Source organism: Eucyclogobius newberryi, unplaced genomic scaffold (assembly GCF_026437365.1).
Source record: "Eucyclogobius newberryi isolate DKJ021-1_F unplaced genomic scaffold, fEucNew1.0.hap1 SCAF_2, whole genome shotgun sequence".
Lineage (NCBI taxonomy): Eukaryota > Metazoa > Chordata > Actinopteri > Gobiiformes > Gobiidae > Eucyclogobius > Eucyclogobius newberryi.
The window spans coordinates 47,347,979-47,372,780 of NW_027315834.1; the positions used below are offsets into that span (position 1 = coordinate 47,347,979).

A 24,802-nucleotide genomic window follows, 5' to 3' on the forward strand; every position below is an offset into this window, starting at 1 on the left:
AACTCTGTAGATCAGAGTGATCCAGTCTAACACGTAGATCAGAGTGATCTACGTGTTAGTTTGAGTCTTTTCTTGTTCTCGTTGACATGTTTGAAGGATTTGAACGCCGCGTGTTCCATTCAAATATAAAGTGTTTTTCTCATGTGAAGTGTGTTTGAGTTCTCGGCCTGAAACGTCTCGTGGCTCCGTGGTTTCGTCTGGTTTCATCTGGTTCCGGTGCATTAGCTTTAGCGCGCAGTGGTCACGTTGGCTCATGGCTAACGGAGCGTCGTCATGGTAACCTGAGTCCGTTGTGTCTCTGTTTGCTGATGCTCAGTGTTCACAAACAGAACCACAAAGACTTCAACTCATGAAATCAGGTTAACCTGTTACCATCCACCTATTTTTGCCCTGTGCACAATGGTTGGACATACCCAAATGGCATTGCTTATTAAAAGAGGATCTTATGTTCCACATGCAAGTGTGATGCATCATTAGAAAGCTTAGGCCTTCTAGTTTCTGCAGATGTGCACATGTCACACTGTCAGGGCTTCAGAACTTACACTACAGAGGCCCAAACATAAACAAAACATCCTTTTTTAGTCTCGCCTGAATATTGTCAATTTGTAATGGTCCTGAGCATGACATACTTCATTGTGTACTTATGCTGTTCACTGCACATGATGTTTATCTTGTTGACAACAGCTGTGTAAAGTTTCAGATCTCTAGGAACAGGCATTTTGGTGCTGTTGACCTTTTTGTATCAAAAAGTATATTCGGAACAAGTGATCCAAATATGTGCCAACTGTGCCAAACTGTTTTATTACAATTTTAGCTCCTCTATGATCATAAAACATACATTTTGATGTTTTGTAGGCCACTAATAGCAATTATAACCGCTAAAAAAAAAAATGTGAAAATGTGTAAATATGAGTTTACCCATGAATTTCCCATATAGAGGTTAAAAAAAATATATATATATATAATATTTTCATTTTATTTTTGTATTGGTATAATAATACATATATCTAACAAAATGCACGTCCAAAAGGCTAATAAACTCAGAAAACGTTATGCGCAAAATCCTGCCGAGAAATCTGGCTCTTTACAGCCTTACCTGAGCCTTACGCACGATAATCCAGAAGATTCTGTGTCAATAAGCCCTTTGTCCCGCCTACCAGGAAAAAGGTCTCCTCATTGGCTAGAATAATATGTCACTCAAAGTCTCCTGCGTGCCTGTTAGCAGAAGCTAAGGGCTAAAAACAAAGATGGACGCGCGCTTCGGAAGCGCCAAATTTTTTTCCTCCGGAGGCTGTAGCAAACAAACCCGGTGACAGAAAAATGGATGTGGATGGTCTCATTCTGTAGGAAACAGTCTAAGGAAGAGATCGATGTCAAACACTATCGTATAAGTCAAACAGGTCATTTATTATGGACGGAGAAATGCGCCGGACAAGCGCATTCTCGTCCGGCGAGAAACTAAGAAAAGTTTGTTTACTTGACAATATCTCGAAATCGGAAAACTTCAGGAAAAATACAAGTGGATATTGTTTTTCAATGGTTCCTTACGGACAGACTGAGTACAAGGATGTACAGAATTAAAGCCGTTTCGTCCGTCATAAACAGGACATGTGTTTGTAAAAGTTGAGACTTTCTCACAAACTATTGGCAATTGCTTCTTGGGGCATATTATTCAATGTAAATCAATGACATAATCGTTTTGTTGAGAAAATAAGCTTTAAAATGATGTATGGCTTGCTGGTATTGACCACGGAAATAAAAGTGATGATGTAAGAGAATATTTGAGATATAGAAAATGTTCGCCGGCGGACAGGTGGGTGGTAACAGGTTAAAACAAGTTCAATTAATGGCAACAAACGTAGTAATTAAATCATTGTTATTACTTTTATTGATTTATTTCAAGCTTAAAGCAAAACCAAAAAAAAACTGAAAAATCCTGTACGTTTACAATGATCCACATTATCAGTGTTAATTAAATGTAGCAGAACCTAATTTAGCTCAAAAATGAGTTTTAATCTCCCGCCGCTCGTGACTCACTCTAAAACTAAATGATACAGCTTCATTTATTTTGTCCTATAATTATTTTAATTGGAACAAGATGAAAAACAAAGTTTTAATTAATGACAAAAGGTCAAATTCTCCTTGTATGTTCCAAAAAGTTACAAGAAATCACTTTCCTTGAATCCTTTTTTAAATTGTTTTATTTTTAGACATTTCTTAAGTTCTTTCAGTTTGTTCCACAGTTTTTCTCCCCGGACATAAACATAAACAAATACAAACATAACATAAATACAAATATAAATACAAACACACAAATACAAACATAAATATAAACACAAACACAAATATAAATACAAACACAAATATAAATACAAACACAAATATAAATACAAACACAAATATAAATACAAATAAATACTAATACAAACAAACACAAATATAAACAAACATAAATATAAACAAACACAAATATAAACACAAATACATTTATGTTTACTTGTTGCGTGGATTGTCGTTTGTTTGCCTTGAATACCATGTGTCATGATATTCGCGATCTCTCTCGGTTTTAATAATGTCACGTGACTTTTGTTACGCTGCAAAAGTGGGCGGAGTCACTGAAAAGGCATGAAATAGTGAAGAACGATTGTGATTATGTTTGTTTGTAAAATCTGTTGAAGTTATTTCCCATCTGTCCTTCAAAGAGCCAGTGTTTTGAAACGTGTGACTGTTTTTGTTTGTTGTCATTCAGTTGTGTAAATGAGCGTGTCGTGTGCTGAACGTTCCGTCTCATTCTCGTGCCGCGCCGAGGCTCATGCGGAGCGCCACCTACAGGCGAGACGACAAACGTGCCGCGACAACACCCGCGACAACACCCGCGGAGAGACGCCAAAACACGAGGCGCAGCGGGGAACGTTTACACGGACGGAACGAGGACGAAGAGTTATCAGAACAAATACTGTCTGAATCCACAAAGAAGCTCAAGCAAATACAATATCAAAGCATTTCTCATCATAAAGAGTACAAAGTATATAATAGTGAGAGTAAAGCACGTTTATCCAAATAGTAACGGCTGGTCTAAAGAAAAACACATCCTCAATTTGTTTATGAACCAATTAATGAATAAATTCTTGTTTTGCGCGTCATCTAACTGGATCATTTGAGCAAAAATGTATAGAATATAAATAAATTCATCTTCATCAGATCTAGTAAGACCTGATGATAACGTAAAGAAAGTACTTGTATTTAGTATATTTCTGCCTTCGAGCGGCGCAACGATTCAAAACACAAATAATAGAGGACGCAGACGCCGACGTTTGCTCGTGACGTTGTGTTTGTCCCTTTCACAATCGAAAACCCGAGCACTTTGATGACTAAGACCCCGGTTTGAAACTGAACGAACGCCTGAAAGAGCTTTTATTTCTGTTCCGGCGAGAGAGAGGGATAAAGAGAGAGAGAGAGAAGGAGGTGGTGAGTAGAGCCCACAATGGATGGAGAGAAAAGGAGAAGCGTTCAAGCGCATGCTCGACCGTCCTCGCTCGCACAAACCCCGATGCGTCCGTAATATCCACACACGCTCGTTTCAAGCTCGTTTCAAGCTCGTTTCAGCCGGTGAAGGGAAACTGGGGTGGACCACATGGGCACGGCCAATCAGAGCGCTGCTTTCAGCTCCCGCATCGGGCTTGACGGGACAAAAAACACGCAATTTACCGTTGTGCCGAATCGATAGACTGAGGGTGAAATGGTTAAACAGGAAGTGACATCACAATAGGGACTCTCATTCCAGTCAAAGTTTATGCAGAATTGAACAAAGAAACTACTTTTTTGACTCTAAACATTAATTCAATAAAATAAATCGCTCTCATATATTTTTAAGAATTGTGACGCATTGGGATGCATTTTGGCCCAGTGTTCAATGGGTAATTTCCTACTGTGATGTCATCAATTCCAAACAGGAAGTGATATTATAAACCTAAAAAATGTGCTATTCTGTGATAACACTTTTTTATAATTTTTAGCAAAATTCCAAATATATTTATCTGAACTGTATTTTAGTAGAATGAGTCGTCCGACCAGTAGGGGGCGCTTTAAGTCCTGTGTGTGGACACTAAACCGAGACTGCGAGTGATCGAGAGGAGAGAGCGAGGAGAGCGGCGACTGGAGAGAAGTAGAGAGGGGGGAAAGGGAGGAGAGTGAGTGAGTGAGTGGGCGGGTCTTAGCCCTTCTCTTCTCTCCACCCTCGCTCTCTCCGCCTCTGCACTCTGCACCGCACAGAGATGAGACGCACACGCTCCCTCCCGTAGCCCCTGAAGCCCCCGAACCCATGACCGGTCCTCTTCCTCCCCAGACGCTTCACGAGCCCTCCTCCTCTTCCTCCTCCACCTCCTCCTCCTCCTCCTCCTCCTCTACTACCGCTGCTGCTGGAAAACCCCCGCTCACTCTCGCGTCTCCAAAGGTCTGTTTCTGACCGTCCCAATGATGAAGGAAGAGGGCGTCCTGGGCAGGCGCCGCTTCTCCACGTGCGGCGGGACGGCCGCGCTCAGACCGCCGCACCCCGACGGCCGAAAGCTCATCCGAAACGCCTCGTTCGGGGGCTATAACGAGCTCTCGCCGCTCTCGCTGCCAGGTGGGTGCGTGGAGTAGACGTGTGGTTCTGGTCGTGGTAGACGTGTGGTTCTGGTCGTGGTAGACGTGTGGTTCTGGTACGTGTGGTTCTGGTCGTGGTAGACGTGTGGTTCTGGTACGTGTGGTTCTGGTCGTGGTAGACGTGTGGTTCTGGTCGTGGTAGACGTGTGGTTCTGGTACGTGTGGTTCTGGTCGTGGTAGACGTGTGGTTCTGGTACGTGTGGTTCTGGTCGTGGTAGACGTGTGGTTCTGGTACGTGTGGTTCTGGTCGTGGTAGACGTGTGGTTCTGGTACGTGTGGTTCTGGTCGTGGTAGACGTGTGGTTCTGGTACGTGTGGTTCTGGTCGTGGTAGACGTGTGGTTCTGGTACGTGTGGTTCTGGTCGTGGTAGACGTGTGGTTCTGGTCGTGGTAGACGTGTGGTTCTGGTACGTGTGGTTCTGGTCGTGGTAGACGTGTGGTTCTGGTACGTGTGGTTCTGGTCGTGGTAGACGTGTGGTTCTGGTACGTGTGGTTCTGGTCGTGGTAGACGTGTGGTTCTGGTCGTGGTAGACGTGTGGTTCTGGTACGTGTGGTTCTGGTCGTGGTAGACGTGTGGTTCTGGTACGTGTGGTTCTGGTCGTGGTAGACGTGTGGTTCTGGTACGTGTGGTTCTGGTCGTGGTAGACGTGTGGTTCTGGTACGTGTGGTTCTGGTCGTGGTAGACGTGTGGTTCTGGTCGTGGTAGACGTGTGGTTCTGGTACGTGTGGTTCTGGTCGTGGTAGACGTGTGGTTCTGGTACGTGTGGTTCTGGTCGTGGTAGACGTGTGGTTCTGGTCGTGGTAGACGTGTGGTTCTGGTACGTGTGGTTCTGGTCGTGGTAGACGTGTGGTTCTGGTACGTGTGGTTCTGGTCGTGGTAGACGTGTGGTTCTGGTCGTGGTAGACGTGTGGTTCTGGTACGTGTGGTTCTGGTCGTGGTAGACGTGTGGTTCTGGTACGTGTGGTTCTGGTCGTGGTAGACGTGTGGTTCTGGTCGTGGTAGACGTGTGGTTCTGGTACGTGTGGTTCTGGTCGTGGTAGACGTGTGGTTCTGGTACGTGTGGTTCTGGTCGTGGTAGACGTGTGGTTCTGGTCGTGGTAGACGTGTGGTTCTGGTACGTGTGGTTCTGGTCGTGGTAGACGTGTGGTTCTGGTACGTGTGGTTCTGGTCGTGGTAGACGTGTGGTTCTGGTACGTGTGGTTCTGGTCGTGGTAGATGTGTGGTTCTGGTACGTGTGGTTCTGGTCGTGGTAGACGTGTGGTTCTGGTCGTGGTAGACGTGTGGTTCTGGTACGTGTGGTTCTGGTCGTGGTAGACGTGTGGTTCTGGTCGTGGTAGACGTGTGGTTCTGGTACGTGTGGTTCTGGTCGTGGTAGACGTGTGGTTCTGGTCGTGGTAGACGTGTGGTTCTGGTACGTGTGGTTCTGGTCGTGGTAGACGTGTGGTTCTGGTACGTGTGGTTCTGGTCGTGGTAGACGTGTGGTTCTGGTACGTGTGGTTCTGGTCGTGGTAGACGTGTGGTTCTGGTACGTGTGGTTCTGGTCGTGGTAGACGTGTGGTTCTGGTACGTGTGGTTCTGGTCGTGGTAGACGTGTGGTTCTGTTCGTGGTAGACGTGTGGTTCTGGTACGTGTGGTTCTGGTCGTGGTAGACGTGTGGTTCTGGTCGTGGTAGACGTGTGGTTCTGTTCGTGGTAGACGTGTGGTTCTGGTACGTGTGGTTCTGGTCGTGGTAGACGTGTGGTTCTGGTACGTGTGGTTCTGGTCGTGGTAGACGTGTGGTTCTGGTACGTGTGGTTCTGGTCGTGGTAGACGTGTGGTTCTGGTACGTGTGGTTCTGGTCGTGGTAGACGTGTGGTTCTGTTCGTGGTAGACGTGTGGTTCTGGTACGTGTGGTTCTGTTCGTGGTAGACGTGTGGTTCTGGTACGTGTGGTTCTGGTCGTGGTAGACGTGTGGTTCTGGTCGTGGTAGACGTGTGGTTCTGTTCGTGGTAGACGTGTGGTTCTGGTACGTGTGGTTCTGGTCGTGGTAGACGTGTGGTTCTGGTACGTGTGGTTCTGGTCGTGGTAGACGTGTGGTTCTGGTACGTGTGGTTCTGGTCGTGGTAGACGTGTGGTTCTGGTACGTGTGGTTCTGGTCGTGGTAGACGTGTGGTTCTGGTACGTGTGGTTCTGGTCGTGGTAGACGTGTGGTTCTGGTACGTGTGGTTCTGGTCGTGGTAGACGTGTGGTTCTGGTACGTGTGGTTCTGGTCGTGGTAGACGTGTGGTTCTGGTCGTGGTAGACGTGTGGTTCTGGTACGTGTGGTTCTGGTCGTGGTAGACGTGTGGTTCTGGTCGTGGTAGACGTGTGGTTCTGTTCGTGGTAGACGTGTGGTTCTGGTACGTGTGGTTCTGTTCGTGGTAGACGTGTGGTTCTGGTACGTGTGGTTCTGGTCGTGGTAGACGTGTGGTTCTGGTACGTGTGGTTCTGGTCGTGGTAGACGTGTGGTTCTGGTACGTGTGGTTCTGGTCGTGGTAGACGTGTGGTTCTGGTACGTGTGGTTCTGGTCGTGGTAGACGTGTGGTTCTGGTACGTGTGGTTCTGGTCGTGGTAGACGTGTGGTTCTGGTCGTGGTAGACGTGTGGTTCTGGTACGTGTGGTTCTGGTCGTGGTAGACGTGTGGTTCTGGTACGTGTGGTTCTGGTCGTGGTAGACGTGTGGTTCTGGTCGTGGTAGACGTGTGGTTCTGGTACGTGTGGTTCTGGTCGTGGTAGACGTGTGGTTCTGGTACGTGTGGTTCTGGTCGTGGTAGACGTGTGGTTCTGGTCGTGGTAGACGTGTGGTTCTGGTACGTGTGGTTCTGGTCGTGGTAGACGTGTGGTTCTGGTACGTGTGGTTCTGGTCGTGGTAGACGTGTGGTTCTGGTCGTGGTAGACGTGTGGTTCTGGTACGTGTGGTTCTGGTCGTGGTAGACGTGTGGTTCTGGTACGTGTGGTTCTGGTCGTGGTAGACGTGTGGTTCTGGTCGTGGTAGACGTGTGGTTCTGGTACGTGTGGTTCTGGTCGTGGTAGACGTGTGGTTCTGGTACGTGTGGTTCTGGTCGTGGTAGACGTGTGGTTCTGGTACGTGTGGTTCTGGTCGTGGTAGATGTGTGGTTCTGGTACGTGTGGTTCTGGTCGTGGTAGACGTGTGGTTCTGGTCGTGGTAGACGTGTGGTTCTGGTACGTGTGGTTCTGGTCGTGGTAGACGTGTGGTTCTGGTCGTGGTAGACGTGTGGTTCTGGTACGTGTGGTTCTGGTCGTGGTAGACGTGTGGTTCTGGTCGTGGTAGACGTGTGGTTCTGGTACGTGTGGTTCTGGTCGTGGTAGACGTGTGGTTCTGGTACGTGTGGTTCTGGTCGTGGTAGACGTGTGGTTCTGGTACGTGTGGTTCTGGTCGTGGTAGACGTGTGGTTCTGGTACGTGTGGTTCTGGTCGTGGTAGACGTGTGGTTCTGGTACGTGTGGTTCTGGTCGTGGTAGACGTGTGGTTCTGTTCGTGGTAGACGTGTGGTTCTGGTACGTGTGGTTCTGGTCGTGGTAGACGTGTGGTTCTGGTCGTGGTAGACGTGTGGTTCTGTTCGTGGTAGACGTGTGGTTCTGGTACGTGTGGTTCTGGTCGTGGTAGACGTGTGGTTCTGGTACGTGTGGTTCTGGTCGTGGTAGACGTGTGGTTCTGGTACGTGTGGTTCTGGTCGTGGTAGACGTGTGGTTCTGGTACGTGTGGTTCTGGTCGTGGTAGACGTGTGGTTCTGTTCGTGGTAGACGTGTGGTTCTGGTACGTGTGGTTCTGTTCGTGGTAGACGTGTGGTTCTGGTACGTGTGGTTCTGGTCGTGGTAGACGTGTGGTTCTGGTCGTGGTAGACGTGTGGTTCTGTTCGTGGTAGACGTGTGGTTCTGGTACGTGTGGTTCTGGTCGTGGTAGACGTGTGGTTCTGGTACGTGTGGTTCTGGTCGTGGTAGACGTGTGGTTCTGGTACGTGTGGTTCTGGTCGTGGTAGACGTGTGGTTCTGGTACGTGTGGTTCTGGTCGTGGTAGACGTGTGGTTCTGGTACGTGTGGTTCTGGTCGTGGTAGACGTGTGGTTCTGGTACGTGTGGTTCTGGTCGTGGTAGACGTGTGGTTCTGGTACGTGTGGTTCTGGTCGTGGTAGACGTGTGGTTCTGGTCGTGGTAGACGTGTGGTTCTGGTACGTGTGGTTCTGGTCGTGGTAGACGTGTGGTTCTGGTCGTGGTAGACGTGTGGTTCTGTTCGTGGTAGACGTGTGGTTCTGGTACGTGTGGTTCTGTTCGTGGTAGACGTGTGGTTCTGGTACGTGTGGTTCTGGTCGTGGTAGACGTGTGGTTCTGGTACGTGTGGTTCTGGTCGTGGTAGACGTGTGGTTCTGGTACGTGTGGTTCTGGTCGTGGTAGACGTGTGGTTCTGGTACGTGTGGTTCTGGTCGTGGTAGACGTGTGGTTCTGGTACGTGTGGTTCTGGTCGTGGTAGACGTGTGGTTCTGGTCGTGGTAGACGTGTGGTTCTGGTACGTGTGGTTCTGGTCGTGGTAGACGTGTGATTCTGGTACGTGTGGTTCTGGTCGTGGTAGACGTGTGGTTCTGGTCGTGGTAGACGTGTGGTTCTGGTACGTGTGGTTCTGGTCGTGGTAGACGTGTGGTTCTGGTCGTGGTAGACGTGTGGTTCTGGTACGTGTGGTTCTGGTCGTGGTAGACGTGTGGTTCTGGTACGTGTGGTTCTGTTCGTGGTAGACGTGTGGTTCTGGTACGTGTGGTTCTGGTCGTGGTAGACGTGTGGTTCTGGTACGTGTGGTTCTGGTCGTGGTAGACGTGTGGTTCTGGTACGTGTGGTTCTGGTCGTGGTAGACGTGTGGTTCTGGTACGTGTGGTTCTGTTCGTGGTAGACGTGTGGTTCTGGTACGTGTGGTTCTGGTCGTGGTAGACGTGTGGTTCTGGTACGTGTGGTTCTGGTCGTGGTAGACGTGTGGTTCTGGTACGTGTGGTTCTGGTCGTGGTAGACGTGTGGTTCTGGTACGTGTGGTTCTGGTCGTGGTAGTGCTGAAGTGCTGTAGTGGCTTTACAACATTTTACTTTCTGAAAGACAAAATAAAGTTAAATTTGACCCAAAAATATAATTCATGTCTATTTTGGGCTAAATATTTTACAAAAAGACTTAATTTTGCCTCTGCAATCGTCACTATTATAATGTTTTGGTTCGATTATATTGTGACGATTATGAATAAACCCAATCACCTTGACCTCCCTAAAGGTGATATTTCTGCACTTTTGTGATGAATCTGACATTTCACATTTGGTTGATGATTTAAACTTCAGCTCACACGTCTAAAGACATATTTGAACACATTTCTGTTATTGAGACACTCGGGATATAAAATAATCAGGATTAATAAAATAATCAGGATTTGTCAATAACGAGTCAACAAAACACAGAGACTGGTTAAAGTCGTTTTATGATTTTTAATGATTTTAAAGCTCTGGTTATGGACGACCCACAGTTTCGGTTCTTTTTTTAACATGATTTTATCTCAAAGTGAATGTGTAAGTGTGTTTTAATGTATTCTTTCATTTTATTGATTGTTTTATTGGGCTTTTTATATACTTTATTTGTTTGTTTGTTTGTTTGTTTAATGTGTTTTAACAGAGCACTCCATTTCAGAGCAGTTTCCTGTATAAAAGTAAATATATTTTGTCTATTTTAGGAAGAGTTTAGAAGATTTCGCTGACAAAATTCCCCCGTATGACCAACGATGGGCGTGGCAATATGGACAAAAATTAACATCTCTATTTTTGTTTATTTTATTACTATTATTTTGTATTCTCAATATTTCTTTATTTTGTTAATATCATTTTGTTTCCTCAATATTTCTTTCTTTTGTAATGATTATTTTGTTTCCTCAATATTTCTTTATATTTTATAATTATTATTATTTCTCCCAATATTTATTTAATTTTTTTTACCTCAATAACAATATTCCTTCGTTCGACGATATTTCATAAATCAGGAATACGCTAAAATGTTCCTGTAAATGTCGTGGTTGAAGTTCAAGTCGAGCTCAAAACCATAAAAATCGACCACAAAAGATTGAAATATTGACGTTTTTATTTATTTTTCAATTCGTGTCAGAAGAAAATGTCATGTGCAAAGTAAGACGAGAGCACGCTAACGGTGACGAAGCCGACATTACAAACCGAGCACCACTGTAAACACACATGAGGCTGTTTGTTTGTTTGTTTGTTTGTTGTCGGCGTGAGCTGGTGACTCCGGCGTAACGGGAGAAGTGATAAATGAGAAGGATTTTCCTGTCCCCCCCATCACGTTTACACGCTCCACCGTGTCCGGTTTAGTCCGCACTTCTAACGCTGAATGAAGGTCAGCCGCGCGTTGTCACGACGATACGGAGAATGAGGGGTCAAAGGTCGTGGAATAAGAAGAGCGCAAAGAAAAAGGAAAGGAAATGGAACTGAAACTACAAGTGTAATGTTCCAACGACGAGATATTTCAGAATTTTTATGTCTGATTTGACGGTTCATTGCCCTGTTTTTTAAGATCGATTTCAAAACCAATGCGTAGTTGTCAGTACGAGTTTATCTTTTTACTCCCGATTTGCACTTCCGTCGTTTTGGCGTTTCCGGTTGAAGTCTGGCTGCTGAAATATAATATGATGTTGATTGATTTGTGTAAAATGTTCGTGCACAACAGCGCCACGACGAGCTTGAAAACCGAAAGTTTGGAGATCGTCCGCTCCGTGTAAAACGACCCAAGCAGAAGAGTTTCACACTTGTATGGTCGAGATGGTACTGGGCTTGATGCTGTAAAGTTAAGCAAACATGTGATATATCGTTTATCGTGAGAAGACGTCCAAACGAAACGACACAACGGTAAACGGAACACGCTCTCGAAGCAGAATCGTCCAAACTGAACACACCTGACCGCGATCGAAACACTTACACGTCCGGCACTTTTCTAATCGCAAAAATATTGATTGGTTTTGATCATTTACAAAGATCTGGAGTTGGTCATGTTCCTCAGTGAAGCCTCGACGCTGGAGGATGATCTTATGGACGACGTACAAAGTCGTGTTGACCAAATGTTAAACACGTGTAGAACGTGTAACGCATTGAATTTAGACGAAACATGCTAGTTTTAATGTGTTTGTCAAGTGTCGAATGAAGCGCTTAAAATTACTGAGACGAGAAGAAGAAGAAGAAAGAAAGCAACGACAACAACAGAAGAAGAATAAAGTCTAAAGTCCGAGACGTAGAACTATAGTGGGTAATGTAACGCTTGGATACCGACCGCCATAAAACACAGAAGAAGAAGAAGAACACAGACCGTTTATTGAGCGCTGCATTGTGCGTGGAACCGAGGACGTGACGCCTCTCGTGGTCTTCTTTCGAGCCGTCGCAAACCTTTGTCCAGACGAAGGAGGCATTATTCAGACCACAAAGGACGATGTGTGTCCGCCACAACGTCCTGAGCAGGATTCTTGGCGCGTTTGGCTGTTCATTTGTTCCTCTCGACTCTTTGTTTCGAGCCTCAAACCAACAGCATAAAATACTTCCAGTAAAACGGTCCTAAAACTGTCTCGATGTTGTGCCGTCAACATTAAACGAGTTCTAATTTATTGAGTTTATTGTCAATTGTTTTGCAAATGCTCTTGAACTCTGGCACAGTTTCAAACGCTGCGGTAGTGGGCGATTCTTGGCTTCTCCATGGCTTTGTCCCGAAGACATTTTGACGATATTATTCTTTGGCAATCCATGCGACATTTGCTCAAACGTGTCTGTAAATGTCTTAGTTCAGGTCCAAGTATCACACGAAATCTGACTGAGGTGTGAAATAAGACTTTATACTCTTGTTTGGGAGATTACGCAGTACAAGTTTGTGTCTAATTTTGTGTTCCCGATCTCACCCCTTTCTCGATGTCCCGTCCCACCTCGATATCATGGTTGGTTTTGCCGTCGTCTTTGCTCTTGTTTGTCCTGTTTGTAAAGGACTCGCCAAGGCCCAGTGGAGCAGAGGTTTAAACCTGAGCAAAAGCTGACGTTGCAGAGTCTCCATGACCGACCTGGAGGCTCGACTCCACTGAACACCAGGGACGTGCTCTGCTCCAGGGCGGGGCTGCGCTTGGACGTGGAGATAAATGTGAAGCTTGAATGGTTTGACTCTGCTTGGAATTCAGTCACGTGACTTATTTGTTGTCATCACCACATGCTGTTGTCGTTCTCTGCTTTTACTCTTGAAAAACAGAGGCTAAAACTGAAAAGGAAAAGGGTTTAGAAGAAGACAGGAGGTTGATCTTTTGAAACTTAAAGGCGGTATGGACGATTTTTCGGCGATTTGAGAACGCAGGCGGAAGTGCGCATGCCACTCCCCCGTGTGGACTGATACAACACACACGTGCGTTTGTTTATTAGCGCAACGGAGCGCATCGCATCTCTCGTAGATTTCTGTCCACTTCTGCGTCAGCTCGAACTGTCTTTCTCCGTCTTCATTTTGCCCCGTACACTGAGGGAACTATATTATGATAGATCCATGCGCTTAGGCACGCGGAAACGTGGGGACGAACCGCACGCGGCTGCAGGTGAGCGGTAGGTGCGTTTTATGATTGATACGTGGCAGGACAAATGATTTATCCACGCCACGAGGAAATATGATACATTTGCTGAAAAAAATCGTCCATTCCACCTTTAAGAGAGACTTCTGTGGACATTTCCATCTGCTCTTCCTCGTCCACATGCCCTCTGCACCAGACACACCCCTTGCACCGGACACACCCCTTGCTCTGGACACGCCCTCAAAGCTTTCAAGAGCACGGACTTTGTGTCTGATCCTAAAATATAACACCCGGACAGTTGGAAATGAGTCTCTTGCAGTAGGCTAACATTTATTAGCAGTAACATGTAAACTAGCATTAGCTACTGCGGTTTTGTAGTTTTTTCCTGGCCGAGAGGGCGGGTCTAAGGACAGTGGACCCTGGGACATCACTCCTCGTTCCTATGAACATTGTTTAATCTGTTTTTCACTGTCGCCCTCTGAGACTGAGTCTGTCGTGTGTCTGTTGTGCCTTTGGGCGTTACAAAATTAATTGAATTGAAATTTAATTAGTTGCTAATGACCTGAAACGGCTCCGCCTCAGTGTGGAGTGATCTCTGTAAGTCCACTGGTCGCTCCTGACCACAGTCCACTGGTCCCTCCAGTCCACTGGTCCCTCCTGACCACAGTCCACTGGTCCCTCCTGACCACAGTCCACTGGTCCCTCCTGACCACAGGGTTAGGGTTAAACTGGGTCTTAAGAGAAAAGAGATGAATATTCACCTAAAAACACTGCACTGGTTTGTATTTAATGCAGAATGAATGTCACTAACACCTTATGGACACAGCCATTGATCATTACTCCGTTTTCAACCATTACTATAAAAGAGTGTATTACCTAAAATTAAAAAATATGCCTTTTCAAGATATCTTCAACATTAGTTTTGAAGAACATGAGCTTGGTCTTTCGTCTTCCCCACAACAGGAGCTATTTGTCTGTGTCCATTTTGAGTTATATGTGAATTAGTATCATCTGCAGCAAACAAGCGCCCAACAGCTTCATATCGACCTCCTCCCTCCGCTCAAGGCTCTCCGTCCATCTAATCTACTTTACTTTCCACTCCGTTCTTGCCCTGAATCTTAAACGTGTTCACAGACGGCGGCTCGTGTCTTGTCGATATAAAAGGCGCCGCCCACGCACAGACCTTACTCCGTCGAGGCGGTCGTCTCATTCAGATAGATTCATCTTCCAATCCCGGGTTGTGTCGGGGAAAGCCGCAGTCCGTCCGATGACTCAGCTTTTGTTTGTGCAGGAAATGGAAATGAGTTTGAGTGAAAGGTCCGTCTTCTGTCGGTCGAGCGCTCGACTGTGCGGCCGTACCTTCCGGTTCGAGGGTGCGTGCTTCACCGCTGTGCCACTGCCGCAGACGGGCTCAAGAAAACTGCATTACACTATTAGAAGTATTTATTATGTTATTCGTTTTATCGGTTGGAAAAGTGCACGTTCGACTGTTGCTCGCCAGATTTAGAGCTCATTTCCAACTTTTGTCCAGCGTTTGATTTAGTCTGAAACTGGTGTTATAACAACAAACGCCACTAAACCTTTTTTATTTGACATAAAACCTGATGATCTCGTCTGCTCCGCCATCAACATGCGACATTTACTTTCAGGTCTGAGATATTTGCGCCGGACGTTCTGATTGTTGTTTGTCCAGGGACGCGTGAAGTCTTCAGTCTTCATGTTTGTCACGAGCTTCTTTACTTCCATTTTCTTCTTTTTTTGTTAGCTTTTTTGTCTTTCTGTTTGAAGTGCAAGTGTTTTCCTTGTGTCGGTTTTAGAGCTGTGCAATAAATCAGATTTGAATTGGGATTGAGATTCAGTCATTGTTGAGCTTTTTCAATTGTTGTACTCATTCTACACTCGATCCTGTCGGTAAAAGCGAGCGGTTTGGAGCAGGGTTTAGACTTTGGGCTTTTTGTTTTCCCCGTTGTTGTTGTTTTATGGTTTTAATTGAAATAGGACGGTATAATCTTACACAAAAAACATTCAACTTTGCCAGATATTTCAAAAAGGGCCAGGGTTTCTCAGGAGAGTTGTCTTCGGGTCGATGTTGGCGAGGCTTGTTTTCCGCTCAGCAGGGGGCGACGACGAGCACTTGAAACGCACAGGTAATACATATTTAACCGCCACAGCGACTTACAAAGGCGTTCAATAAGGTGAAAGTGTTACTTAGTTCTGCTTTAGCCTGGAAGACCTATTGAGATTCTGAAGAGAGACTTAAAGTAAAGAAAGTCACAAAATGACACTTTAATATTCACAATTTTCTTGGACTTATTGATTGACACTAATGAATGGTATTTTTGTAATGTATTTCAAGACCATGGCGCAGCTGGAGCACCCTGGTGTTATCGTGATGGATTTAGTTAGCGGCCAATATTGCAATAGCGATACTTTTGTGACATTTTGTCCAGCCAAAGTTCAAACAGACCGTGTCATTATTTAGTTTGTAGTAAACCCTTCTTCTTTTATGTAAATATAAGGTGCATAATCTCAGCACGTTGCTTCACTGGAGTCCAGATCCACCTCGGGCCTTTTAATGAGCTGCGCTGTCGGTCTAACGCTAAATAAATGACAACTGAAGTCGATACGTGTGAAGGAGAAAACCAGGAAAAGCAGTTATAAATGTTACAGAGGCTCAGCTGCACGACACGACTCCAGAACACGGGAACATGCTCAGAGTGCGAAGCAGATGCGCTACAGCTCCTGCTAACTGTGGACGCAATGTCAGAGACGATCCGTGACACTAGGGGGCGGCGCCGACACGATCCATGACACTAGGGGGCGGCGCCGACACAATCCATGACACTAGGGGGCGGCGCCGACACGATCCAGTGGGCGGCGCTGACACGATCCATGACACTAGGGGGCGGCGCCGACACGATCCAGTGGGCGGCGCTGACACGATCCATGACACTAGGGGGCGGCACTGACGCGATGGCTACCTAGCATCTCACAACAACATTCCAGTTGTTTATGATTAACCTGTGTAATTCCCTCTGCAGCCAGTAGATGGAATCAAAACTCAGAGACACAGTTGTTGATTCAGTTTTATTCTGACGTTTTGAGCTTCCAGACTAAAGTCACTCTCGAGCATGTTTAAAGTCTGATAACATGGAGCGTGGTCAAAGCGTTTCCCTCGGCGTCCGTGGAATCCCTGCTCAGGTCCCTGGCGACGGCTCTCTCTCGGGTCTGGTCGGCTCTGGGGCGTTTCGGCCTGGTTGTCGTGGAGATGAGTGGAGTGTGAGCAGATGGCCCGCCGTGTGCTGCCTTCAGGGACCGGAGGAAACACGAGACACTGATGTGACTCATACTGGAAGGCGTCCGGGCCAACGACCGAGCGCGTGTGCAACGCCGTCATGACGTCACTACGTGCGTTTACGACATCGTGACGTGTCTAGAACAGTACAATTAATTCACGATCAAATCAAAGTCATATATTGAATAGTTTGTCAAGATTCCCATTATATAGATATTATAATATCCTCTGCAAACAACACAGTGTTAGTTTGTTAAACCTTCTTGAATACATGTGATTCTTGCATGAGCCGTTTATATTTTAGACTCTCACGTCTTGTTTTTTAAAGTGTTCAATGTTTTGAATGAGGATGTGAAAAACACACAATCTAATTTAGAATACAACACACTCAAGACACAGAGAGGAAACATAATTGGTCCAAAGTTTATTAAAGTTGTCCATATTCAAATTATATCCGAACGTAATTAACACAGTTACAGTTTTTAATTCAAGTTTGTGCTTCAAAAACAAGAGCAGCTGTGAATCATAGTGAATACTCAGTATATGACAGATCTGTAAATAAGAGTGTTTTTACACTATATTGACCACTGTCTTAATTGAAGGACATTTACGCATTATTGGACTCTGCTCTGCTTTTGCATTTCATGTTTTACAACTTTACGACTAAACATTGCCTATAGAAAAGATGATTTTGTATCACTTGGATTTGGTGAGATCACACATCCACTGGTGTTGACCCAAGCTGTCACTTCACCCGGGCACACCGCGTCACAGCCCGGGCTGTACCACAGTGTGCCCGGGCTGTAGCGCGGTGTGCCCGGGCACAGCGGTCATAGAGACAAGTCTGGACACGCCGCATTTTCCTCTCACTGTCTGTAAATAAGCCCAGTGAGCTCAGCTCAGAGGCAGCACAGTTAAAACAGCATCACATATAAAGTCTGCTTATGCGCTCTCTTGAGCTCTAGTGCAGTTTGCAGTATTACAGTTACTGCAGTATTACAGTTACTGCAGTATTACAGTTACTGCAGTATTACAGTTACTGCAGTATTACAGTTACTGCAGTATTACAGTTACTGCAGTATTACAGTTACTGCGACAGCTCTGGGCTTTCAAGTGCTAATGTGAGTGTGCAGTAATGAGGATGTTCAGAGTGAGTTTGACCTGTTACATAACTGTTCATGGAGAGTTCAAACAGAAAGCCTTGTAAAGAAGATGAATCAAACAAATATGAATGAAGCTGAATCCAACTGTGTTTGTGATGACCAGTGTTCTAGAGCTCAGTGTGTGAGTGCGTCCCTCACGGTCGTCACAAGAACACGTCCTCCCGTTCTATCATTGTTGACATTTATCTGTGACCGTTGCCTGGGTAACCTGGTCTCACTCGTCACAAACGGCACGAGTGAACATTTCTGAGGTTTCACTCAGACTCTTGCCATGGTCTCCCTCTGAACCTGTGATTTGTTCTGCTGGTTTCCCCGGCGTGCGTGGAAAGGACAAGATCCATCAAATATTTAAGCTGCCAGGGATCTCCACGGCGACCGGATTTAACCAGGCCAACCAAAGGTCACAGCCGTAATGTGATTGAGGAGTTGTTTATCTGCCTTTTGTCTGCTCCTGCCGCACTAAAGAGATTACCGTTTATTCACTTTTTAATGTTCAGTTTACAGATTATTTAACGTGGTTTATGGTTAATATCTCTGTAATGACTTAAAATATCCACACGCAACAAACTACTACAGTTTCATCAAATATGTCATCGCAAACCCAGAAGTCTGAGCGTGGATTTAACGCTGTTTGTGTCAACATTGGTCGCTCCGTGTCGCCTTGATGATAAACTCTCGGACGGTAAAGAGCGCCCGTCCTGAGATCGTGTCGGTTAAACACAAGGGCGGCGCTGTTGGCTTGATGCCCGAGTCCCCCGCAGCGGATCGGCCCAGATCTGACTCACCGTTCGAACTGACCTTTACGACGGAGCGCTCCTACGACGGAGCTTCGAGGGCAAGAGCGTTCAGCGAGTCGTAGATTGAAAGTTCAGCGAAACGGTGCGAACGCCGCTCAAGCTCCGACTCGAGCGGCAGAAATATGATGAACGAGTCTGTGGCGCTTTCGTTTCGCTCGATATAACTTTGTGCTGTGAAATTCAAGCTGAAAGTAGTTTATCTGCTGTTGCTCTGATGGCAGGGGGTGATGAAGGACACTTCAACTCACCTCACGGCAGCTAATAACCTCAATGAAAGTGCTCGAAAACGTCTTGTTTCGGGAGTGAACGGTCACGAGTTCTGCTGCGCGTGATTACAAAGTCCATGTCGGTGATAAATGTGAGCGTTCCTGTCCATCTGGTTTTACAAAACTGTCGACTTGGTTTTCTTCCTTCAAACGTCACGTACAAACTAAATATTTCGCAGGGACGTAGACTTTTACGTTGTGTTTTGAGCCTTTGCTACAGAAATGTCGTTACTCACCACGGACTCGATTACAGAGGTGTTTATTTGTGCATAATATTGTTTCTGCTGGAGTGTCCTCTTACTTTTAGGTATTTTTCTATCCTTGAAAACACTTGGATTTCACATTTGTTTTGTTTGACTAAAAGGGCAAACTGTCGACAGAATGTTCCATCAAAGCAGAGGGAACAGTCTGTAAATTATAGAAGATTCTTGTTGTTTTTGGTGCTTTTTTGCGTCTCTTTGTGGAGGACTGTAATTTCACCCTGCGCCACAGCAGTGTTTTTTAGAGATGGAGATTGACTCTTGGATGAGAGTCGAAACGTCCTGTTTATGTAAATCAGAGTCCAGATGATGCAATTGAATCTTCGTTTACAGTGGACCCCTCCTGGACGAATGAGGGATTACACCAGATGCACTGCAGACGGCTCTCTGACCTTTACCACTATGCACTAGGCCTCAGAACTCCTGCCACGGACATGATTAACGGATACCTTTGGATACTTTTGGAGACCTTTGGAGACCTTTGGAGACCTTTGGATTGTACTTTTGGAAACAGGAAAAATGCCATCACAAGCCGACTGGACGACACAACATCACCGACGATCAAAGGACTGGAATGGACATTAAACAAATGGGGGAAAATAGACATTCAATAACAAATGGACAAATTTGACCGACTTTGGACCAAATTAGAGTTGTATTTTTATTCATCTTTTTCATGTTTGTATTTATGTTGGTCAATGTCTATTTGTAATTTTATTTTTCGTTCTGAATATCACTCTGTCTTGTGCTTTGTCTGTTTTATGTCTTTTGTGTCTTAATCTTTAACAAATGAAATGTCTCCAGATGATACAACTCAATCTTTTTAATAGATGTGAAGTAAAGTTGGATGGTGCAATTCATATGTTTTTATATTTAATCAACATTCAATCATTAGTAATTGCCGAAAATCAAAGATAACAACTATTATTATTTTTTAGTTCATGACATTAACATTGAAAGACTTGTTTTATTTGCTCTGACTGAAATAAAAACAGCTCTAAACGTGCGCTCGAGCGACACGAGGAAGAAAAACTGCGATCCTTTTCTCTTTGTGCAGCTCTAAGTTGCGTGAACAGACTCTAAAGACTCTAAACATGCTGCGTGTTTTCTCGTTTCAGGCTTCGAGCGAGTCAAAGAGGACCTTCTGCCGCTGCCTCTGAAAGAAGACGCTCAGTCCATTTCCAAAAGCAAGGTAAACAAACTCACATTTATCTACTTCTGTTTCTTTGTTTGTGCTTTTGTGTGTTTTTAATCTGACTCTGAGACGGGAGATGGTAGAGCGTCTCCTCTCTCTCACTGCAGCACTCGGACGTGACTCATGCTTCATCTTCTGCTGAATATTAAATGAAAAACTGTAAAGATTTAGGCCAGAGACGAGTGGAAAGTGATATTTCTGCACTTTTGCAGGTCTTTTTACTCATAATATCGTCTTGGTGTTGTTGATTAATCGGTCGACTGCGTCTTTGTCAACCGACATTTCTATTATTTGACTCATTTTATTTCAGTTAAAAGGATTTCTGTGTCAACTGAAGCTTTTAATGTCGCTTACATACAAACACGTGCCTCTTTTCTGTTTCAGTCTGAAACAAAGTTGTACAACGGCTCGGACAAAGATGTGTCGGCATCCGGAGGAAAGCTCACCAAGAAGGAGTCCCTCAAGGTTGGTGCCCGGGACCGTTAAACTTCACCCGTCATCGAAAACACGCGGGGAGTTTTACTTTTGCGTCAGTTCAAGCTTGTTTACGAGGTCTTCTTTCTCTGAACCTCCAAAAACATCTCGTGCTCAGTTTGTCAGGCCATAAACCAAGGTCATAAACTCATCGAAACCAATTCTGAAATCTTGGTTTCCGCCCTCACGTCACGTTCTCCGTGGTCACATGATGTGTTAGAACTAGGGCTGGGTGTCGCCTTGTCCCTCACGATACAATACAAACCACGATCACAGCGATTACGATACGAGTCCTGATTCACAACATCCCTTAAAACCGGTGTTAAATGTTGACTTAAATTATGTTTGGATTAAGGAGAATAACAAAATGCATTAGAATCTCATGTTCACACTGATGAAGTCACATGTTCAGCTCCTCAGACTCCGCCTTGTTTCAACAGTCTGTAGGTTCAGCCGTCTGTAGGTTCAGAAGTCTGTAGGTTCAGAAGTCTGTAGGTTCAGAAGTCTGTAGGTTCAGACGTCTGTAGGTTCAGAAGTCTGTAGGTTCAGACGTCTGTAGGTTCAGAAGTCTGTAGGTTCAGACGTCTGTAGGTTCAGAAGTCTGTAGGTTCAGAAGTCTGTAGGTTCAGAAGTCTGTAGGTTCAGACGTCTGTAGGTTCAGAAGTCTGTAGGTTCAGACGTCTGTAGGTTCAGAAGTCTGTAGGTTCAGAAGTCTGTAGGTTCAGACGTCTGTAGGTTCAGAAGTCTGTAGGTTCAGAAGTCTGTAGGTTCAGAAGTCTGTAGGTTCAGAAGTCTGTAGGTTCAGAAGTCTGTAGGTTCAGAAGTCTGTAGGTTCAGACGTCTGTAGGTTCAGAAGTCTGTAGGTTCAGAAGTCTGTAGGTTCAGAAGTCTGTAGGTTCAGAAGTCTGTAGGTTCAGACGTCTGTAGGTTCAGAAGTCTGTAGGTTCAGACGTCTGTAGGTTCAGAAGTCTGTAGGTTCAGACGTCTGTAGGTTCAGAAGTCTGTAGGTTCAGAAGTCTGTAGGTTCAGACGTCTGTAGGTTCAGAAGTCTGTAGGTTCAGAAGTCTGTAGGTTCAGACGTCTGTAGGTTCAGAAGTCTGTAGGTTCAGACGTCTGTAGGTTCAGAAGTCTGTAGGTTCAGAAGTCTGTAGGTTCAGACGTCTGTAGGTTCAGACGTCTGTAGGTTCAGACGTCTGTAGGTTCAGAAGTCTGTAGGTTCAGAAGTCTGTAGGTTCAGAAGTCTGTAGGTTCAGACGTCTGTAGGTTCAGAAGTCTGTAGGTTCAGAAGTCTGTAGGTTCAGACGTCTGTAGGTTCAGACGTCTGTAGGTTCAGAAGTCTGTAGGTTCAGACGTCTGTAGGTTCAGACGTCTGTAGGTTCAGACGTCTGTAGGTTCAGACGTCTGTAGGTTCAGACGTCTGTAGGTTCAGACGTCTGTAGGTTCAGACGTCTGTAGGTTCAGAAGTCTGTAGGTTCAGAAGTCTGTAGGTTCAGACGTCTGTAGGTTCAGACGTCTGTAGGTTCAGACGTCTGTAGGTTCAGACGTCTGTAGGTTCAGACGTCTGTAGGTTCAGAAGTCTGTAGGTTCAGACGTCTGTAGGTTCAGAAGTCTGTAGGTTCAGACGTCTGTAGGTTCAGACGTCTGTAGGTTCAGACGTCTGTAGGTTCAGACGTCTGTAGGTTCAGACGTCTGTAGGTTCAGAAGTCTGTAGGTTCAGACGTCTGTAGGTTCAGAAGTCTGTAGGTTCAGACGTCTGTAGGTTCAGAAGTCTGTAGGTTCAGCCGTCTGTAGGTTCAGAAGTCTGTAGGTTCAGAAGTCTGTAGGTTCAGCCGTCTGTAGGTTCAGAAGTGTAGAACTTGACAAGAAGTCCATCACAATATCGATATATTGAGCACAGCCCTAATCAGAGCGACCTTCTGGATGAAATGTTTCTGTCATGGTTCATGCCTGTTGCTGTCAGCAGAGGGAGCTCTAACACATTAAGGAACGTGCTTTTGTAAGTGTCATTTCTAAAAACATTAAAAACATCTAAGAAAATCTAAAACATGAAATACAAATGAAAATGTGATCAACAGCATGTGTGACGTCTTCGACATGTGACCACAAGTAAGTCATGTGACTCAAAGCCATGAATAGAGTTGTTGTTGTTGTTTTTCAAAATAAAAGTCATAGAAGCTGTGTGTATGAAACAAAGGCTGTTTCATGACACGCTCATGAAACACGTTCATGTTTTCACTCGTTACTCGCCAAATGGTCCACGTGTCGCTCACTCGTTACTCGCCAAATGGTCCACGTGTCGCTCACTCGTTACTCGCTGAATGGTCCACGTGTCGCTCACTCGTTACTCACTGAATGGTCCACGTGTCGCTCACTCGTTACTCGCTGAATGGTCCACGTGTCGCTCACTCGTTACTCGCTGAATGGTCCACGTGTCGCTCACTCGTTACTCGCTGAATGGTCCACGTGTCGCTCACTCGTTACTCGCTGAATGGTTCACGTGTCGCTCACTCGTTACTCGCTGAATGGTTACTCACTGAATGGTTCACGTGTCGCTCACTCGTTACTCACTGAATGGTCCACGTGTCGCTCACTCGTTACTCGCTGAATGGTCCACGTGTCGCTCACTCGTTACTCGCTGAATGGTCCACGTGTCGCTCACTCGTTACTCACTGAATGGTTCACGTGTCGCTCACTCGTTACTCACTGAATGGTTCATGTGTGGCTCACTCGTTTCTCGCTGAATGGTCCATGTGTCGCTCACTCGTTACTCGCTGAATGGTCCACGTGTCGCTCACTCGTTACTCGCTGAATGGTTACTCACTGAATGGTTCACGTGTCGCTCACTCGTTACTCACTGAATGGTCCATGTGTCGCTCACTCGTTACTCGCTGAATGGTCCATGTGTCGCTCACTCGTTACTCGCTGAATGGTTCACGTGTCGCTCACTCGTTACTCACTGAATGGTTCACGTGTCGCTCACTCGTTACTCACTGAATGGTTCATGTGTCGCTCACTCGTTTCTCGCTGAATGGTCCATGTGTCGCTCACTCGTTACTCGCTGAATGGTCCACGTGTCGCTCACTCGTTACTCGCTGAATGGTTACTCACTGAATGGTTCACGTGTCGCTCACTCGTTACTCACTGAATGGTCCATGTGTCGCTCACTCGTTACTCGCTGAATGGTCCATGTGTCGCTCACTCGTTACTCGCTGAATGGTTCACGTGTCGCTCACTCGTTACTCACTGAATGGTCCATGTGTCGCTCACTCGTTACTCGCTGAATGGTTCACGTGTCGCTCACTCGTTACTCACTGAATGGTCCATGTGTCGCTCACTCGTTACTCGCTGAATGGTCCATGTGTTGCTCACTCGTTACTCGCTGAATGGTCCACGTGTCGCTCACTCGTTACTCGCTGAATGGTCCATGTGTCGCTGCTGCTGGAGACACAGATGTTTGGCCCGTAAAGGTCGTGTGTCGCCGTGAGCAACAGTAAATCACACTTAAGTCACAAGAGCACCACATCATCAATAATCTGTTTGATCGTTGGATTTGCTCTCACAAAAGCGACTCGGAGTGAAGCAGAGCGAGTTACACATAAATACAGACCACACAGAGGTTCGCTCCACTGCAATACATATTTGTATTATTTCTATTCTACTTTGAGACTTGAGGTCGAAATATGGTGCGTTGTTTACAAATAAAGTGTGTTATTAATGAAACTCACAAATGGTTTCATCTTTAATAATGCCACTGTCGATTACAATTAGTTTTCTGTCATTGAATATGATTATATTACTATTCAACTGGTCAAATGATGATGACCGTCTCTTGCACTTTGAGACTATCAGTCTATCTGGAAACTCAAGAGAGCCATGACATTATGTCAACTTTGTGTGTCATCATCATGTTGCTCCGCCTCCTCCTGTAACAGCAGAAAATTCAAAAATATATATATATTATGCTTTTGGGCTGAAACCGATATTACTGAGTGACATGAATATCAACCGATACTGGGCCGATATATCTGGCATATTTACAGAAATGTCCCTGAAATAAATGTCAATAAAATTGAATAAATTAAAATTGGTGCATTGGTAAATATAATAACATTAAGAGC

The 24,802-nt window shown here is 45.6% G+C and overlaps 1 protein-coding gene across 5 annotated transcripts in view; it reads left to right on the forward strand.

Moving 5' to 3' along the window:
* osbpl8 (oxysterol binding protein-like 8) overlaps positions 1-24,802 on the forward strand; it is a 71,057-nt gene that overhangs the window by 15,074 nt on the left and 31,181 nt on the right. For 4 of the 5 annotated variants that reach the window (XM_072453282.1, XM_072453285.1, XM_072453283.1 and 1 more), the window contains exons 1-3: positions 4,439-4,624; positions 20,134-20,207; positions 20,595-20,675. In XM_072453282.1, coding sequence (XP_072309383.1) covers positions 4,474-4,624; positions 20,134-20,207; positions 20,595-20,675 — 306 coding nt within the window. In that variant the 5' untranslated portion in view covers positions 4,439-4,473. Of the gene's footprint in view, positions 1-4,438; positions 4,625-20,133; positions 20,208-20,594; positions 20,676-24,802 lie in introns of those variants that run through there. The other variant, XM_072453284.1, reaches the window with a different exon arrangement.